Source organism: Cervus canadensis, chromosome 26 (genome assembly GCF_019320065.1).
Source record: "Cervus canadensis isolate Bull #8, Minnesota chromosome 26, ASM1932006v1, whole genome shotgun sequence".
NCBI classification, from domain to species: domain Eukaryota; kingdom Metazoa; phylum Chordata; class Mammalia; order Artiodactyla; family Cervidae; genus Cervus; species Cervus canadensis.
In genome coordinates this window covers 39441210-39461874 of record NC_057411.1, presented here as the reverse complement: position 1 = coordinate 39461874, position 20665 = coordinate 39441210, and the positions used below count along the sequence as shown (strand labels likewise).

Here is a 20665-nt window from a genome sequence, read left to right as displayed (position 1 = left end):
AATTATAAGATTTCTCCAAAGAAGACACATGAATTGCACATAAATACATGAAAAGATGCTCAACATTATTAGCCATTAAGGAAATGCAAGTCAAAACCACAATGACATAGCACTTCACACCCATTAGGATGATTAGCAACAAAAAGACAGACAGTAGCAAATGTTGGTGAGAATGTGGAGAAGTTGGGACCTTCATCCATCACTAGTGGGAATGTGAAATGAAGCTATCAGAGACAGATCTGACAGTAACTGTGATTAAAATGTTTAATAATTATATTACAAGACTTTCATCAGAGAACTGGAAGCTATCCAAAACTAACCAAATGGAAATTCTAAGACTCCAAAATGCAATACCTGAAATGAAGAACTAAAATAATGAGTTTAAGAGCAAATTTGATCACCTAAAGAGTATTATATAACTGAAAGATGGATTAGAAAGAAATATCCAATCTGAAGCAGAGAAAGACAAAAAGAATGAAAGTAATTTTAAAAAAAGACAAACACATATTGGATATTTTTTTTTAAAAAAGTTCTAACATGTGTATAATTGGAGCTATATTTTTCACACATCAGTGTCAGACAGGACAAAAATTCCATCTTACCTCCCACATTGGTCGAGGGTACAATGAAAAATATTCCCCCATGAATGGCTTTGACTTTGGAAGTGGGTGCCAGCATTTTTTGGAAAGCAAATTTGCAATATGTGTTTAGGATGAGCACTATTTCTTCTCTTTGAACCAGTAATCCCAATTCTCTGAACTACTGTAAATAAAAATGGTATATATGCTAAGTCGCTTTAGTTGTGTCTGACTCTCTGCAACCCAATGGACCTTAACCCATCAGGCTCCTCTGTCCATCAGATTCTCCAGGCAAGAATACTGGAGTGGGTTGCCATGCCCCTCTCCAGGGAATCTTCCCAAGGCAGGGATCAAACCCATGTCTCTTAGGTCTCCTGCACTGGCAGGCAGGTTCTTTACCACTAGCGCCACCTGGGAAGCCCCATTTTCCTTATAAACATACTTAAATATGTAAGAAACTCCCCCCACTCCCTACTTTGTTTTCTTTGAACATTACACCCGCTTGAAGGATCTTAGTTCCCTGATCAGGGAAGGAACCTGGGCCCCATAAAAAATGATATATAAGTTAATGGAAATAACTATAGACCCAACAGTGAAAGTGAAGTGGCTCAGTTGTGTCCACCTCTTTGCGACCCCATGGACTGCAGCCTACCAGGCTTCTCCACCCATGGGATTTTCCTGGGTTGCCATTTCCTTCTCCAGGGGATCTTCCTGACTCGGGAATCGAACCCGGGTCTCCCGCACTGCAGGCAAGTGCTTCACCCTCTGAGCCGCCAGGGAAGCCCCCAACAGGAGGGGAACAGAAATCACAAACACCCCATAGAAGACTGCACAGTCCAAAAAGTAACGGACAAAAAGGCTATGAAGCAATGTGGATAGAGGACATAAAACTCCACGTATAGGGTATTCGATTATACAAAGAATACATTAAAAGGAATCAGAAATCACATCAAAATGTTGATAATATATTTTCATTCATTAGTTTGTAAAAAAAAATGTAAAGTGTGATATGATTCAGGGTAACCAGGTGTGGGCAAACAAGTGCACTCATTCCTGGTGGGCGTATAAATGACATAAACATTTTGGAGGGCTATTTGCCATTATCGATCGAAGTCAATATAGCCTTTGACACAGTAATTCTTCACTAAGATTTTAGCCTTTGTGTACGTTGCAGAAACATACTCCAAAATAGATGTATAAAAATGTTTGCTTGTAGAACAAAGTAACAGAAACAATTTAGAAGATTTCCTTAAACAAAGATTCAGTTAAGGAAGTTATGGTTTGGCCTCTGGAAAAATAATATGCAAGAGTTTAAAATATTGTAGTTCACTTTGCATGTATTGATTTGAAAATATCACCAAGATTTTTCATTAAATGATAATATCAAGATGCAGAATATTTCTGTATGGTATGACTTCAGTACATGAAAACTCAGCAGTGGCCACAGGACTGGAAAAGGTCAGTTTTCATTCCAATCCCAAAGAAAGGCAATCCCAAAGAATGTTCAAATTACTGCACAATTGCACTCATCTCACACACTAGCAAAGTAGTGCTCAAAATTCTCCAAGCCAGGTTTCAACAGTTCATGAACTGTGAACTTCCAGATGTTCAAGCTGGATTTAGAAAAGGCAGAGGAACCAGAGATCAAATTGCCAACATCCTCTGGATCATTGAAAAAGCGAGAGAGTTCTAGAAAAACATCTACTTCTGTTTTATTGACTATACCATAGCCTTTGACTGTGTGGATCACAACAAACTGTGGAAAACTCTTAAAGAGATGGGAATACCAGACCACCTGACCTGCCTCCTGAGAAATCTGTCTGCAGGTCAGGAAGCAACAGTTAGAACTGGACATGGAACAACAGACTGGTTCCAAACCAGGAAAGGAGTACGTCAAGGCTGTATATTGTCACCCTGCTTATTTAACTTATATGCAGAGTACATCATGAGAAACACTGGGCTGGAGGAAGCACAAACTGGAATCACGATTGCCGGGAGAAATATCAATAACCTCAGATATGCAGACGACACCACCCTTATGGCAGAAAGCAAAGAACTAAAGAGCCTCTTGATGAAAGTGAAAGAGGAGAGTCAAAAAGTTGGCTTAAAACTCAACATTCAGAAAATCTAAGATCATGACATCTGGTCCCATCACTTCATGGCAAATAGATGGGGAAACAGTGGAAACAGTGACAGACTTTATTTTGGGGGGCTCCAAAATCACTGCAGATGGTGACTGTAGCCATGAAATTAAAAGACACTTGCTCCTTGGAAGAAAAGTTATGACCAACCTAGACAGCATATTAAAAAGCAGAGACATTACTTTGCCAACAAAGGTCTGTCTAGTCAAAGCTATGGTTTTTCCAGTAGTCATGGATCGATGTGAGAATTGGACTACAAAGAAAGCTGAGTGCCGAAAAATTAATGCTTTTAAACTGTGGTGTTGGAAAAGACTCTTGACAGTCCCTTGGACTGCAAGGAGATCCAACCAGTCCATCTTAAAGGAAATCAACCCTGAATATTCATTGGAAGGACTGATGTTGAAGCTGAAACTCCAATACTTTGGCCACCTGATGTGAAGAACCGACTCATTGGAAAAGACCCTGATGCTAGGAAAGATTGAAGGTGGGAGGAGAAGGGGATGACAGAGGATGGGATGGTTGGATGGCATCACTAACTCAATGGACATGAGTTTGAGTAAACTCTGGGAGTTGGTGATAGACAGGGAGGCCTGGTGTGCTGCAGTCCACGGGATCGCAAAGAGTCAGACACAACTGAGCAACTGAACTGAACTGAACTGAGGCATACAAACAAGTACTAAAACATGGGTGCATAGGGTTGAAAAAATGGAAGTCAGAAGGGGTTGGGGTTGAGGGGGAGAAAAGATCATACTGCTCTGCATTTTTTAAATACTGAGATAATTTTAGGTTTACAAACAGTTGTTTTTCTTTTTTCTTTTTCTTACTGGAGGATAATTGCTTTACAATATTGTGTTGGCCTCTGTTGTGTACAGTTTTAAAAAAAAATAATACCGAGAGATCTCTTGCATATTTTGCCTGGCTTCCTTTAACGGGAACGTTCTGTAAAACTACAGTATATTCCATCCAGGTATTGATGTGGATACAACGCACCATTCTTTTTTTTTAATTTATTTTATTGAAGTATAGTTGATTTACAATTTTGGGTTTCTGTTGTACAGCAAAGTGACTGTTATACCTATATATATGTTCTTTTTCATATTCTTTTCCATCATGATTTATCACAGGATATTGAAAGTAGTTCCTTGTACATTATGGGGCTTCCCAAGTGGCTCAGTGGTAAAGAATCCGCCTGCAATGCAGGAGACACGGGTTTGACCCCTGGGTCAGGAAGATCCCCTGGAGGAGGAGGAAATGGCAACCCATTCCAGCATTCTTGCCCGGAAAATTCCAAGGACAGAAGAGCCTGGTGTACTACGGTCCATGGGGTTGCAGAAAGTCAGACACGAATGAGCGACTGAGCATACATACACACTATACTGTAGGGCCTTGTTGTTTATCCGTTCTATATATAATGGTTTGCATCTGCTAATCCCCAGCCACCATGCTTACTTGGATCTCTCTAGTGCATGTGTGTGCATGTGTGTGTGTGTGTGTGTGTGTGTGTGTGCGCGCGCCAAGTTCTGAACAATTTTACCACCTGTGCAAGGTTGTGTCTCCACCACCACAGACACAATACCGAACCGTTCTAACGACTGCCCTTGTTGCTCTTTTATATTCACACCCACTTCCCTCCTACAGGGAGAAGACTTTTATTCATGTATCACTTAAAAAACTGTTTGACTTATTAAAAAGTCATGTATATGTATTCCTGGAGGAGGACATGGAATCCCACTCCAGTATTATTGCCTGGAGAATCCCATGGACAGAGGAGCCTGGTGGGCTACAGTTTATGGGGTCGCAAAGAGTCGGACATGACTGAAGTGACTTAGCATGCACGCACACATGTATTATTATTTTTAGATCTAACAGCGGTTACCCAGATGGAGGGATTACAAGGCTTGTTTTTCTTCCCTATACTGCTCTGTACTTTCAAAAATCTAATAATGCTTGCAAACTGCTGGAAAGGGCCAGTGAGCTCTTAATTCTTCTTTCTACTTTCTAATCTTGCCAGAGTGAAGGAATGTTAGTTTACAGGCGGGAAAGGAAGTGTGGGCCCAGCCTACCTTGCCCTTGAGATGCGCCGCTTCCTCGAGAGCGGCCTGCAGCTCGCGGTGCGCAGACCCCTGGTCTCGGAGCTGGCACTGCAGGGTCAGTACTTGGTGATGGAGTCGTCTGACGCGCAGTCTGAGGTCCTCCTCGGAGGCCGAGGCCTCCTGGTCCTGGAGCTGAGGAATCAGAGTCGAATGCAATTCTTAGGCTATCTTCCAAGAAATCTGCCTTAATCAACAGACAGTACCTGTTTTCCTTCTTGTGTTCCTGCCTGCATGTTTCCCATAGTCCACAGATTTTATAGAAGAAAGTAACAGAAATCACTCCAAAAACTATTAGTCAGCATAAACATCATTCTCACCCATTTATTACCTTATATTTTCAGTCTTTCATCACTGACTCAATGGACATGAGTTTGAGCAAGCTCCAGGAGTTGGTGATGGACAGGGAAGCCTGGCGTGCTGCATTCCATGGGGTTGCAAAGAGTCAGACATGACTGACTGAACTGAACTGAACCCATGTACACATACAAGTGAGCAGCCCCTGCCGAGTTACTTGAGTAGGGGAGTTGGGGAAGGTCCAGGGAATCACAAAATAACATTTTAGAGTGTTATTTTTTAAGCTTATTTTGGCATATGAAAAATAAGCAAATGGCACGGCATCCCAGAGTTTGTTTTAATAGACGCCCGTCACCATCGTACTGAAACACAGTATGATGAGTGAAATTCAGTGTTCACATCCAATTACGAGATGCTTATTACACTAAAGCTTCACATATTCATAAGAAAGAGAAGATACTGCATTTTCCTTAAACACTTTTCTGAAATCAGTACAAAATATCCTCTTCAATCTTCTTGGGTCAAATCTGAGCAGGTCTCATATGAACATCAAGTAAGGAATTTCTGGGAGTGCAGAAAGTGAGAAGGGAGAGGCTGATTTATCACCTTGAGAAATGTGGTCAAATGGTGGTGATGCTACTGCCCCCAGTGGTTCTGAACTCTAAATTTTTATTTGGTAATAACTTATATAAATACATACACATAGGCAGGCGTATCTGTGTGTGTATATGTGTATACACACACAAACACACATAGGGCTTCCCTGATGGCTCAGTGGGTAGAGAATCTGCTTACAATGCAGGAAGCACAGGAGGCACAGGTTCGATCCCTGGGTCGGGAAGATCTCCTGGAGGAGGGCATGGAAACCCACCACCAATATTCTTGCCTAGAGAATCCCATGGACAGAGGAGCCTGAAGGGCTACAGTCCATGGGGTCCCAGAGTCAGATATGACCGAAGCAAGTGAGCACCCACACACATAATATATAGCCACATACTTTTTCTACATAACATTTACATGCCATATATATCTTTTGTATCCTGTTTTTCTCCCTTATACTGTGTCATGGGCATTTTTCCATATCACTAAATAATGTGAAAGACCCTGTTGTTAGTTTCTATATGGCATCCTGTGGCATGCTGAATACTCGGATTATTCTAATATTTTGCTGCTGTCATTGGGGCTGTGACAGAAAGCCTTATCTGACACAGCTCTCGTTCTTCCCCTGAGGTCATCAGAGGGTGATTTTCTGTATCAAGGACCTGAGCATCATTAAGCTCTTGATTTATGCTACTAAGGTGGCCTTGGGAGGGAGCAGTCCTGCTAATAATAAAAGCTCCGACTGCAATGAGTCAGGGGCCCCAGAAACCTGAGACGTCTCACACAGCCTTGCTCATGGTCCCAGCTGTCTAGCTTTCACTGGAAGCAGCCTCCCTGGGAATTGACAGTCCACAGTATATCCCTTCCACGTGCTTCTGACCTGAGTGTGAGCTGGCAAGAGGGAAGGACAGAGAAGATGGCAGGGAGGCAGACAGGACAAAGTGTGACTTGGTGGCTTGTAAGCCAGGAATACGAGAGCAGAATGTGTTTTTTTAATTAATAGAAATCCACAAAGCGTGGGCCTGAGATTCACAGACTGGGCCCCCTCAAGAACAGATGGGTGCTCCGAATGGCTCCGTAAAATCTAAGACTTCCAAAACAACTTGGCCTTTCTGGGAAGTTTGGTGTCTCCGCTGCCTCCCTGCTCCGCAGTGACTTGGGTTCCATCCCCAGCATCCTGAGACAGCACCCACAGGACACTCTAAAGAGGAGGAGAGTGCGGGGTGGAGGCCAGCCCGGCCTGCCCTGGGGGACTGCCCCAGACAGTGGCCCCTGTTAACGCCTGTGACTCACTTGCTCCCCACCCCAGACATCAGGAGCATGTGCTCCAGACACACGCTGCACTTGGGCTGAAGCCCTGGGGAACACAGCCCCCGAGGAGCTCTGTCTGGAAGGGGTGGGGAAGCGGGCATAGAGACAGGCCACTAGCACACGGTGGTGAGGGGAAGTGAAGAGATGGCCAGAGCCTGGGGCAGGCACACTAATCCAGAGGCCCTCTCCGCTCTCTGGGGTGGGGGGGCGGGGCACACAGATGTGCAGCATTTGCTGACTTTTCTAGTGTAAACACCATCACGGCCAACTGCAAGCTACCAAAATGGCATCATGGGAGAGATGCGTGTGAGCCATCTCTGCACTGAATCCATCCTGGAGGGCTGGGAGGAGATGTCCTAAAGTGAGGGCTTCCCAGGTGGCACTAGTGGTAAAGGACCCACCTGCCAATGCAGGAAGTGTAAGAGATGTGGGTTCAGTCCCTGAGTTGGGAAGATCACCTGGAGGATGAAATGGCAACCCACTCCAGCATTCTTGCCTGGAGAATCCCCTGGACAGAGGAGCCTGGTGGGCTACAGTCCATGGGGTCACAAAGAGTCAGGCATGACTGAAATGACTTAGCATGCATGTAAGCCCTAAAGGGAGACCTGGAGGATGAGCAGCAATTCCCAGGAGAAAGCTGGGGTGTAGGAGGAGCAAATCTAGGATCCAGAAGTGTAGAGATTGGGGACCTATCTAGCAACAACTGATGTTTTCAAAGTGCCAGATTATAACTCACCAAAAGGAATCTGGACTTTGTACCAAGTGCGACAGGAAGACACAGAAGGCTTTAAGGGTTTTTATTTTTAAACAAACAAAAACACGATCAGGTTTGTGACTTGGGATGAAGGAAATTGTGAGCTTTCCTCACCCTCTGCCTCCTGTCCACCACCAATTCCACTGATTCCAACTCTGGTTTTTGTCTGGAATCCTCTATGTTTTTTTAAAATTTCAAATTCCTCTATGCTAGCATCATCTCTTGGCAAAATCCTCTTGACTGTTCTCCGTGTGTCTTCCCTGTGTCTTTATAGCAGTGATCTTTTTACAGTAGAAATGTAATCGTGTTGTTCTGATGAAAACCCTCCAACACAGTTTCCCACTGCATTTAGAAGTGATCATAATTAGAGTCTACAAGGCCTTCTGTGGTCTTTCTCATGACAACTTTCTCATCTACACCTCATGTTACAACTCAGCCGTGCCCACTGTGATGCAGCCATGCCAGCAACTTCCTGCTTTTCCAATAACCCAGGCTCATTCCCGCCTCAGCGTCTGGACACTTGCTTCTCCCTCTGCCTGGGATGTTCTTCATCTGCTTATCCTTTCAAGCCTTGAAACTCTTGGCTTGAAATTCACCTCCCCAGAGTTCCAGTTCCCACCTGGTCTGACTAGGTGGGATTTGACAACTAATAAGATATGAGGAAACTACATAAAAATAATTCTTTGCAGGCACGAATGGCAACCAATGCAGGGCTACCATCCTTGAGGAAAAGGATGCCCAACAAGATGAGCTCCACATTCTCCCCGGAACATTTTGCAAACCATGGTTTAGGGAAATAGATCCCAAGCTGAACACTGTGGTCCTGTTAAGTGAAACCAGAGACTGGGGTCAGGGATGCTATGACAGCTGGGTGTGTGGGACAAAGTAGCAGAGAGAAGTGAACTGCAGAGAAAAAGTCCAGACACTGTCTTAGAAATACCCTTGGGTCCTTGGTTGAATCATAAGTGGCAGAGCATAGTGCAAGACTCTGAGACTGTGAAGGACAGGAAGGCCTGGTGTGCTGCAGTCCATGGGGAAGCAAAGAATCAGACACAACTGAGGGACTGAACAACAACGACAGAAGCCTAGCAGAGAACAGAAGCTGGGAGGTCAAGTGCTGAAGAGATTTTAGAGGTCATGCACGGCTACAAAGATGGCCGAGCCAAAGTGGAGAGTCTTTAGTCAACGCTCTGAGAACTCAGCTGATACCACTCAAAGGCCATGCCCTAGAAGCAAGGGCCATACTTTAGGAGTAAAATCAAGCCCTGGACCTGAGGGGGAAACTGAAATAGACATGCAAAGGAATAATATGGTCTGCTGGTCATTCAGCTCCCTACTAGAAAACTCACTCAACCTGCTCTAGAGGAAGCTAATAAACAGGAATCCCTAAAACATGCTCTGCATGATGTCCAACATTAAAAAAAATTACTAGTCACATGAAGAAGCAGAAAAGTGGGATTTAACTAAGAAATAAAATAGTCAACAGAAACAGAGTGATTTACATACTGGGGTTAGCAGACAAGAGCTTCAAAAATAATTATGATTATATTTCTTTAAAACATAGGAAAAGATGGACCAAAATGAATGACAGTATGGAGTATTTCAATAGAGAATCAGAATCTCTTTTGAAAGGGTCAAATGAATATTTGATTGCAAAATACAGTAAATGAAATTAAAAACTAATTGGATGGATTTATTAGAAAACAGGACATGGCAGAAATAATGGCAGAACTTTTAGTGAGCTCAATAGAAACTCAAACTGATGCACAAAGAGAGAAAAAAATATAGAACAGTTTCAAATAATGTGGGGTAAAGTAAAAAAAAAAAAAAAAAAATCTGGGTTTCCTGGAGAGAAGAGAAAAATTGAAAAGAACAAAATATTTAAAGAACTAATGGTCAAGAATTTTCCAAATCTGATTAAAGACAAGACTCCACAGTTTCAAGGGGTTCAGAAAAACCAAGGAGGATAAACATACATAAAACCTCATGTAGACACATCACAGTCTGACTGCCAAAACCCAAAGATAAAAGGCAAATCTTTAAAATAATCTGTGGTAAAATGACACATTTCTGTCAAGGAAAAAAAGACAAATTATTCAATTTCTGAATAGAAACTGTGAGAACCAGAAGACAATGAAATGAGGTCTTTAAAGTGTCAAAAGAAGGAACCATATCTGCCTACCTAAAATTCTGAATCAAGGGGAAGAAATCGTTTAAAAGTGGAGTTGAAAAATTGTTGTCATAAAAAGAAATTTGAGAGAATTCATCACCAACAGACCCTAAACTACAAGAAACAAAAAAGCTCTTCAGGTGGATGTAAAACACATCCACAGAAGTAGAAGAAAGAACGAATAGTACAAGAATGTAAAAAGATATGAGTAAATAAAAAAAATTATTGAGTGTTTAAAACAACCTTAACGGTGCTTTATAAGGGATGTTATACACAGAAGCAACATAGTTGACAAAAATAAACAATGAAAAGGATAAAAGAAATAAATGGAGTTAAACTATTAAAAGATTTTTGCATTATTTGAGACATGGTACTAAAGTACTAAAGTAAATTTTAATGATTAATAGATACATTTTGAACTATCTAGGGTAACCACTAAAAGAATGACACTAAAATGCATGACAATGTAAGCCAGTAGAGAAGAGAATGGAATAACAGAAAATAGTTTACCAAAAACAAAGGAAAGAGAGAAGGAATAAAAGAAAACAACAGGTCAGACAAAGAAAAATTCCAACAAGGCAAAAATAAAGCCAATTACACCATTATGTATATGAAACAAAAATGGAACAAACCCTCCAACTAAAAAGCAGAGGATGTCAAACTTACTCAGAGCTAAGTTTAAAAAAAGCCATATGTTGCTTCTAAAAAATATGCTTTATATATAAAGATACTGATAGATTGAATGGAAAAATATGGATGGTATAAAAAAGTTATATACCATGGAAACATGAACGAAAAGAAACTGTTGTGGCTATTTTAGTATCAGACAAAGTCCATTTTAGGGCAAGAAATGTGAGAAATAATGAGAGACATTTCATCATCTTAAAAGAATTGATTTACCAGGAAAACATCATAAACCTAAATCTGTGCGTAGCTCATAAATACCTTCAAAAACATAGGAATCAAAACTAACATAACAAAAAGAAGAGATCTTAAAAGACATCTCAGTAGATGACAAAATGAACAGAACCCACAACAGTAAAGATACTGAAGATTTGATTAGCATAATTAACCAGTTTGGCCTAATTAATACTCAGCAACAGCAGAACATTCATTCTTTACAAGGGCACACAGAATATTTCCCAAAATAGACCATCACATGGTCAATAAAACCAATCTCAATGAATTTCAAAAGATTACAATAATATACGTAGTATGTTTCTGACAACAATGAACTAAAACTAGACATCAATAGCAAAAATATAACTAAAAAATTACACAGATGCTTGGAAATTCAACAACACACTCCTAAATAACCCATGGGTTAAGGGAGATATCACAATAGAAATTAGAAGCTACTTTGAACTGAACAGACATAAAAAGTACAACTTATCAAAATGCGTGGGTTGTAGTTAAAACAGTGCTTAGAAAGAAATGCATAGATTTAAATGCATAAATCTCAAAAGAGCAGCAGTTGAAAATCAGTGATCCAAATTTTCAACACAAGAAGCCAGAAAAAGAACAGTCAACTAAACCAAAAGAATGTAGATGGAAGGAAACAATGAAGTTATTAGAAGAAATCAATGAAATAAAATATAGACATTCCTTGGTGGCTCAGATGGTAAAGAATCTCCCTGAAATGCAGGAGACCTGGGTTTGATCCCTGGGTTGGGAAGATCCCCTGGAGGAGGAAATGGCACTCCACTCCAGTATTCTTGCCTGGAGAATTCCACGGACAGAGGAGCCTGGCGGGCTACAGTCCATGGAGTTGCAGAGTCAGACATGACTAAGTGACTAAGCACGTACAACGAAGTACATCAATAAAACCAAAAGATGATCCTGTGAAGTGACTGACAAAACTGGAGAGAAAGAGAAGAAAGACAGAGGCAGAGAGATCAGATATGAATGTATACAAAGGACTTAACACTGTGTATCTTACAGACACTGGAACAAAGTCTTCAGCATTTCATCCTAGGAGTCCTGAAAGTGGAGTAATGTCCACAGATGAGGAAAACCACCCAGAGAAGTCATGGATGGATTGAGTCAGTGCAGAGGTGAGTTTGAACCTTGTTTAAATTCTAAAGCCCCCTGCTGTCTCCTTTTAAGTCCCAGCGTGATAGAGGTGATGGCTAAAGTGGTGGTGGTAATCAGATTACATATAGAAATGTATCAAGTCAACACACTGCACACGTTAAACTTCCACAATGTTGGACGTCAATTATACCTCAATATAAATAAATACATATATACCAATAGAGACTCAATAAGTAGAATGATGACTTGAGCTGTTTGAAAAACTGCTCGGTCTGAAAATACAAGCTCTCATCTTAAAGGATAAACACCCTCTCCATGTCCCGCCAGATACCCATCAGCCTGAGCAGAGAGGCAGACTCGCATCATCTTGTCGTAGGCAAGAATACAGACTCTGGAGCCTGAGCCCCCAGATAGAATGTGGGCTCCATCCCTCCCAGCTGTGTGACTTGAGGCAAGTCACTTAACTTCTCTGTGCCTGTTTCCTCATTTGGTAAATGGAGATGGCGACTGTTTCTCCCTCTCAGGGCTGCTGCAGGACGCAGGCGTAAAGGGTGTGGTCAGTGATACAGAAAGTCAGCAACATGATTCAATAGCCACGCAGAGTCAACCTACCCGGATGCCACCGCGCGGGGACCTCAGTACTCGCCCTTGGTCTGCAGAACAGCTTGGTGCTTTTTTCTCTTTCTCCAAATGCGCTTCTTTCACTCCTGCCCCATCGGTGTTTCCTTGCAGGGCCCCGGATCCTGTGGCATCTCCCCAGGCCAGTGATGGAGCAGTAGAATCAGCACCGCATCTGGAATTGTCCAGGCCTAAGCACGGTCCTGTCCACCCCCCAGCCAGACCTCTATCCTGCTCCGAGGGCGGCCCGGGGCCTCTTGCAGTCAGATTCCTTGAAATCTGAGTCACCTGCACCCCTCTTTCTACCGTGTTCACCTGGTCCACCGTGCTTTTCCCCTGGAGACGCTCTTGGCCTCTCACTAAAGGCCCCCCATCTGTGCTGCTCCCCAACACAACCTCCCCTTCCGGGACTTGGATCCTTCTTAGAAGGCGTTCGTTCTCCCCCCTGAAGGCCCGGATCATGTCTTCTATTCCCAGGACGATATCCTTTATCAGCTGTTTGTAACTGACCCCGAGCTCCGAAGTCAGCACACCGAGCTCCCAGTTTTCCAGGGTGATGCGCTCCATCACACCTTTGGATTTTCGGATGTTCGTGGACATGGCTTTCTGGATTTGCCCCAGGTGCCCTTTCAATCTTTCGTTTTCCTCTTCGAGCTCAGAAATCTTGCAGTAACTCTTCCTGTTGCAGTCTTCAAGCTCAGAAATGACCTGCACATACTGGTCCAGTTCCCTCTTTAAGTGAGAGATGTCTCCTAACAGCACGCTCTTACCCTGTTCGAGCGCAGATATTTTTTTCATGCTTCTCTCCCTCTCTTTTTCCAGGGCGCACAGTTTTTGATGGCATCTCTTCCGATCTCCCTGAAGCCTGGCATTATCACTTAAAACGTTGTTTCTCTCATTCTTCAATCCAGAAATGAGCTGATGAAACCTGCTCTGTGCTCTTTCAAGGGCTCTCGACGGCTGTGAGAGGTGGTTCCCACCACACTCGGAGGGCCCCTCTGGACGGCCCGGGCTCAGGTTGACCAAATCCAACATCAGTCCTGGAAGAAGGCTGCAGGTTCCCAGGGCCTCAGTCTCTCCCGGCTTAACATCTTCACCAGGCTCCTTGGGGTTTTCTCCCTCAACAAAACAAATATCCAAACCCAGGTTTGTCAAAGCCTGCTGGGGGTGCACGACCCCCTGGCAGCTGCACCATCTCTGAGCAAAGCCCCAGTTCTCTCCTGCCACCGAGGAAGCTCTCCATCCATTCCCCCCTCTCCCAAGCTTCAGGATGGAGAGGTGTTGGAAACAAGCCTCCATCTCCTTTTCAAACTCCTCTATTCTGAGTGCAGACTGGTCAGGGCCTCTGCTAGGAGCCGAGGGGTGACGGGTGGCTCCGGCCTCCTTGGACCAGAAGGCCGATCCAGGAGACGGTGGTGAACCTCCTTCCTCCAGCAAGGAAAGCATTTCCTCGGCCTCACCGTCCTCCGAGACAGGCTCCTCCGGGACATCCCTGCAACCCGGGCTGGACACCTCCTTCTCCTCTTCTTCCTGTCCTTCGTCCCCAGGGCTTCCCTCTGGGGGAAGCAGAGCGTTTCCAGACCACACAGGGTCTTCCCCCTTGCCCTGAACTCTCCCAATGGCTCTGCTCTGCTCTCTAAGGGGCTGGGAATCCACTGAAGACGGCCCACTGGTGCCCTGAGACCCAGAGAAGGTGGCTGCAGCGGCTTCTTCCTCTGATGATGCTGATAAAAGCCCTCCTCCTGCTTCTTCTCCTTCTCCTCGTTGGAGGCCCCAGACATGCCCTTCCTCGTGTCCCCTCCTGCTCAGGGATTCAGGACCCTCCAAGGACACTGAGGTCTCCCCTTGAAGAACAAGCAGTGGAAGCTCCCGCCTGAGCCCAGGGCAAGATGCTGCGGCTAGGGGTTCAGAAGCCCCGGCCTTCATCCATCTGGCCTTCATCCATGCGCCCTCTGGGGCCCTGATCCCAGCCTCCACCCTCAGACTCTCCCCGCTTTCCTGATCCGGCTGACACCTGTCCCTGCTTTCTGCCTGCTTTCTGCCCCAAGTCCTCACCTCTCGCCTCTCCAATCTCCACCCTGACCCTGGGGCTCCTCCTCCCTCCTTCCCAGAGTCTTTTCCATCCTCGGATCCTCTCCTGGGAAACTGGTGATGTGAAATGTGCGAGGCCTCCTGGCCGAGGAAGGCAGTGCGGCCTGTTGCACGGTGGTGGCCCCGGCCGGGGTGTCCTGCTACAGAGGGAGCGGGCAGGGGCCGGGCCTCCAGCACCTGTTGGGTGTGCAATGTTTCTGGGGGAGCTTCCAGGAGTGGCAGCAGCAAGGGAGCTGGGCCCGCAGCCCGGCCCTGGGGAGGGCGTGCACACGCCTGCAGACGGAGAGAGGACCCCTGGGCTGGCCTGGCTGTGAGCTTCTGCCCTGGAACCCAGGCCAGCTCTGCGGGGAGTGGTGAGCCGTCCATGGACTGCCCCGGTGGGCAGCCACAGATGAGAAGGAGAGTCTGGTCATCCAAGCTGGCCTCTGCTGGAGTAAACTAGGGACGGGAAGAGAAGAGAAGGTGTGAAGCGCCCCTTTCTCCCACAGGGGCCTCCCCACTTCTCCGACCTCATCTCCCCACCCAGTCGTATGGGTCTTCCTAACACAAGCAGGCTCTAGTGGACACAGAGCAGAGACCATCTGCCCCCCGAAGGCAGGGACCCTCGGCCTAGAGCAGTCCAGGGCACACAGGAGGTGTTTCAGAGATACTTTTGAATGTATTTTTATAGTTACTTGGTGGCTGGGATGGTAAAGAATCCTCCTGCAGTGCAGGAGACCTGGGTTCAGTCCCTGGGCCGGGAAGACCCCCTGGAGGAGGAAATGACAACCCACTCCAGTGTTCCTGCCTGGAGAATCCCACGGACAGAGGAGCCTGGCGAGCTACAGTCCGTGGGGTCACAGAGTCGGTCACTAACACTTTCACTTTTCATTCAATGCATTTAACCAGAGAGGAGGACTGGCCCAGCTCAGAGAACAGACTCAGTCTGGGAGGTGAAACCTGGCTTCACTCAGTCTCACCGGGAGCCCTCAGCTCACCTGTAACCACGACCGCACCCCCACGCCATGGCCGCTGCCAGCCTCACCAACTTTATCTGGCAGGACCTCCCACCTGGCCTGCCCTTCTGCTGCTCATGCCTGGTTTCCAGTCTGTCCAACTCCGTCCCTCCCTTGGGGTCCAGCTTTTCTACGAAGCCCCTCCCACCCCAGGGCCTGCTCTCAGCTTTTCTCCACTTTGGACATGATGCAGCACACCAGCAGGGCGCAGGGCAGGAGGTGAGCGGATGGAAGTAACGCAGGAAGGCCCCTCTCTCTAGAAACACCTCAGGGCTGGTTGGAACCAGGCTCCCAATCCTTAGGGGACAGCATGGTGCAGAGCGTGGGCTATGGAGACGGGACCTCAGTCCCTTCCAGGGCTGGGAGGCCTTGGAAAATCACAGCCTCCTCCTCTGCAGAATGAGGGGGTAATGGCTCTTGCCCCACAGGTGGTAGGGAGGTTTCAAGGAGATGAAGTTTGCTACATGGCAGCTGGGCCCATGCACACAGCTCGGGCTCCCTTCCTGCCCACTCCTCACCCGGGGCTCAAATCGCCCTCTCAATCATTTCCAGAATATTCTTCCAACCCGAGCTTCTTCCCCTCCCTCTCCCACCTCCTGAATGTGCAGCATGCACAGTAGGGCTGATCAGACCCAGCCAGCACCCCAGGCATGGAGAAAGCCACTGGCCTCACCTGTCCATGGTCAGATCCTGCAAGGTCTCTGGGGGGCTTGTTCATGGTTTGTGGGCCGGGTACCAAAACAGGAGGGCCTCGTCCAGCCAGGACACAGCCCGAGGCATGAGGCCCCTTGGAAGACCTGCCTGGGAAGTGACAGGAAAGAAAGAAAAGAAAGTGAAGTCGCTCAGTCGTGTCCGACTCTTTGCGACCCCATGGACTGTAGCCTACCAGGCTCCTCCATCCATGGAGTTTTTCAGGCAAGAGTACTGGAGTGGGTTGCTATTTCCTTCTCCAGGGGATCTTCCTGACCCAGTGATCGAACCCAGGTCTCCCGCATTGCAGGCAGACATTTTATCGTCTGAGTCACTAGGTAGGAGATCCTCCTGAGAACTTTCCGGCGAATGTCACCAACAGCAACACCTGCTGTTAGGATGAGGCAGTATGTCTCGTGACTCAAGGCCTTTGAGCCCCCAAAGGCGGCCTCATGGTGACCACTGCCTGTCAGGTGAGGAACCCAGTTCAGTGATGGGGAGTGACCATCTGCTGATGAGCAGCGGAATCAGGCCTGGGAGCCACCTCCTCTGACCACAAAGCCCAGGACACCTCCCTCAGCTCTGCACCCTCACGGTCATGCAGGGTCGTAACTCCCGGACCCCACCCCCACACGCAGTGGACGGAGGAGCTGATCCAGGCTTCGCCAATTGGTCCCACTCGTTTCCCCAAGGACAAACTTGACCTTGTCTGACTTATCTGCTCTGCTCCCCAGAAATGTGGAGGGGAATGGTCAGCCTTGCCGGTCAGCAGCACCACTGGGTATAAGTGACCTTATATGGAAACTGAACTTGACCTTGGAGGACTGTATGCAAACCACAGCCAGGTGGACACCGTGGCTTTGGGGCTCCCTGAGTGCGCCGGCTTTTGCAGCAGGGACCCCAGAAGCTGCACCCGAGACTGTGAGCAGACACACTGGTTCCCATCAGCTTACAGACAAGGGGCTTTCAAGCCCTGGTTGCTCCCAGACCTCACGCCTGTCTCACACCTGAGCTGTCACTGGGGTGGGGGCAGGAAACAGAACAGCTCCTGGTCATCACACGGTCTTCTCTGAAGACAAATCCCCCTGAGAGGACCCCTGCTGCCCAAGGCTGACACGTGTGTTGCCTGGCTGGCACCCTTCTGAGGGCTGAGGGAGTGAGCCTAAATGTTGGGTTGAGTCTGCATCATGGACCTCGTCATGGGCATTGTGGAGGCTGAGCCCACTTTTCCCAGCTATGTGGCAGCGAGCAAGGGTCTCTACCTCTCTGAGCCTCAGCTTTCTGTCTGCAGAGCAGGGACCACCACCCTGTTGGGTCATCAGGACATTGTAAGTGAGCTAGCCCGTCAGTGGATGTCCATGAAGACCCCTCCTCCACGCACCTGCTGAGCCCCTTGGTCTAGGTGCCCCGTCGGGGTCTTGGCTTCTGCAAGCATCCAGCGCCTCCTCCCGGGGCAGGGGCAGTGATTCATCCTGAATGTGGCCCAGGGCATCCTTGAGAAAGACACAAGAGGTCAACAGAGCGGTGGGTGTCCCTGGCTGAACTGCTCTCTCCAAGCCTGTCCCCATCAAGCCCTCCCAAAGACCCTAGGAGGGAGTCAGACCCCTCCCCTGGTGAGGACAGCAGAGGGCACGTGGCCTGGCGGTAGGGCCCTGGCCCTGTGCTCTTGGTCCCGCCAATAAAACTGCCTCCCATGAGCTTACAGACTCCACTTAGCAGATGAGGAGCTTTGTTTGTTCAGCCAAGACACCCCTGGGTTCCCCAAGGCAGCATCAAAGGCTCCAGGCCCCTCTCCTTCCTGGGCTGAAGTTCCCTCTGTATCCACCCTGGCACCTTCCCAGGGCCTCTGGGAATCCTGTCCCTCAACTGTCCACAGGCCCAAATGGCCACAGCCAGGTGTCCCTGGGCCCCGCCCCAGAAGACAGGCAGGGATACATTTGTGGGGCTTCCCTGACCCAGCACACACCCTCTCCCAGCCCGCAGAGTATGTGTCAGGCAGCAAGCACCCTGACTGCAGCTACAGCAGTGAAGGCATGGGGCCCAGCAGAAAAACTCAGCTCCGGTCACCATCCACGAGGGGCAGGGGGACAGGTCTCCTGCAGGTTCCCACAGCCCCGGTACTTCTAACCCGCTTCTAATGGGTGATGCTTGCTTCCCACCTGCTTCCACACTAGACCTGAGGTCCTCCAGGAAGGAAACTTGCCTTCATTCTGTCTTCACCGTCACCCCTATCAAGCACACACTAGGTGCTTAATAAATGTTTGACAGTGGATGGATAGACAGACCCTGCAGGAAGGCAGGTGTCTCTAACTCAGGGTGCATTTATTCAGCAAACATTTATTAAGCTCCTATATGGTTTCCCCTTATCAACTCATCTTCTTTCCACAGAAACAGACCCAGGATTTTATTCAGGGGATGCAATACATCATCCAAGAGACTACATTTCCCCAATTTCCCTTGAGTGCAAACACAGTTGAGTAGATTTGTTGTGTGTGTCTTCTGGGAATGCTTCTTATATGAAACTGGCTCAATTGAGCAGGGTTAAGCCCACTCCCAGGCTTCCCTGGTGGCTCAGAGCTGAAGAATCCACCTGTGACACAGGAGATGCGGGTTTGACCCCTGAGTTGGGGAAGATCACCTAGAAAAGGAAATGGTGACCCACTTCAGTATTGTAGCCTGGGAAATCCTCTGGACAGAGGAGCCTGGCAGGCTACAGTCCATGGAGTTGCGAAGAGATGACTTAGCGACTAAACAGGTAAGGAACAAGTAACGGCTCAGGTGCTCTTCTAGGGGAGGAAGACATGAAGTGGACGGGGAATGCCCCGTGCCCTCCTCACCTGTCCCCAGGTCCTCACCTGCTCTCAGCAGACTCCTGCATTGACCCTTAACTGGATCTCCTGCTTCCCCTCCCATCCTGCCCACAGTTGCCAGAGACGCCCCCTAAAATGCACTTGAAGAATTGATGCTTTTGAACTGTGGTGCCGGAGAAAACTTTTGAGAGTCCCTTGGACTGCAAGGAGATCCAACCAGTGCATTCTAAAGGAGACCAGTCCTGAGTGTTCACTGGAAGGACTGATGTTGAAGCTGAAACTCCAATACTTTGGCCACCTGATGTGAAGAACTGACTCATTGGAAAGGACCCTGATGCTGGGAAAGATTGAGGGCAGGAGGAAAAGGGGATGACAGAGGATGAAATGGTTGGATGGCATCACTGACTCAATGGACATGAGTTTGGGTAAACTCTGGGAGTTGGTGATGGACAGGGAGGCCTGGAGTGCTGCAGTCCATGGGGTCGCAAAGAGTCAGACATGACTGAGTGACTGAACTGAACTGAACTGACCAGCAACACACCCCCCACCCCGGTTCCCCCTCAATCCACTGTGCTGCAATCTGGCACGGAAGGCCATCCAGGGCTGTCACCGCCGCCCCTGACACTCCCTGCCCTGGCTTCTGTTCACAGCACCTCCTTGCCCCCTCCCCACCCTGGTTCCTGCCTGCCTCTGCACCTCCCACACGCTGTTCCTCCCGCCTGCCTGGGAAGGGTAACTGGTCACCTGCCACCTCCTCGCAAAGCCCTCCCCTCCCTTCCATACCCCGCAGCAGCTGAGCACTCAATCTCAAAATGGAAACTGGGTCGGATTGCCCTCCTGTTTCCAACCCTTCCATGCTTCCCCCTGCCGTGAAAGATAAAACCTCTGCCAGCCCAGCCTCCCCACCCCCATCTCAGCTCCCTGGATGGACCTTCTCCCTCCTGCCTCAGGGCCTGGAGCCCCTAGTGCCTGCTGCCCGCACCTCTCCTCCCCACACCTCGGCTCACCCCACCTGCTCCTTGTTGGGGCCCCCCTGACTCTCCCCCAAATGAAGCCCCTCCCTTCCATAGCACCCCATCCTCAAACCCCAGTCTGTGACCTTCCGGTTGCTGTGTGACACTTTGTGTCCTGTCCAGTTCTCCTCAGAGACCCGGGGGAGACCAGACCCTGGCCACACCTCAGAATCATCCAGAAGCTTTTAACAAGTATCTGAACAAGGCCTCAGTCAAGACCAATTAAAAGCAGAGGGGTCTGGGCACGGCCCTGCTAGGCGCTCAGACAGGCCTGGCTGACCGGCCAACAGGTCTGTGGGTGTCTTCTGCCCACAGACCTTGGGTTGTTTCTTGGTTTTCTCCACTGGCTTCCCACATGATCAGAACTAAACATTTTTGTCAAGAGCTTAAAATCACCATTGGAACTAGGTGGAGACGAGGAAATGAAGAAGAGAGAGAGAGAAGGTAAAAGAGGAAAAGAGAGGGAATGGGAT

General features: G+C 47.7%; 1 protein-coding gene across 2 annotated transcripts in view; it reads right to left on the bottom strand.

Annotated features, from left to right (window-relative positions):
* The window catches only part of C26H4orf50 (chromosome 26 C4orf50 homolog), a 132511-nt gene that overhangs the window by 85327 nt on the left and 26519 nt on the right, over positions 1-20665 (bottom strand). For both annotated transcript variants that reach the window (XM_043448345.1, XM_043448346.1), the window contains exons 5-8: positions 17751-17862; positions 16353-16480; positions 12588-15122; positions 4783-4944 (exon numbers count right to left, since the gene is read on the bottom strand). In XM_043448345.1, the coding sequence (XP_043304280.1) occupies positions 4783-4944; positions 12588-15122; positions 16353-16480; positions 17751-17862 (2937 nt within the window). The remainder of the gene's footprint in view (positions 1-4782; positions 4945-12587; positions 15123-16352; positions 16481-17750; positions 17863-20665) is intronic.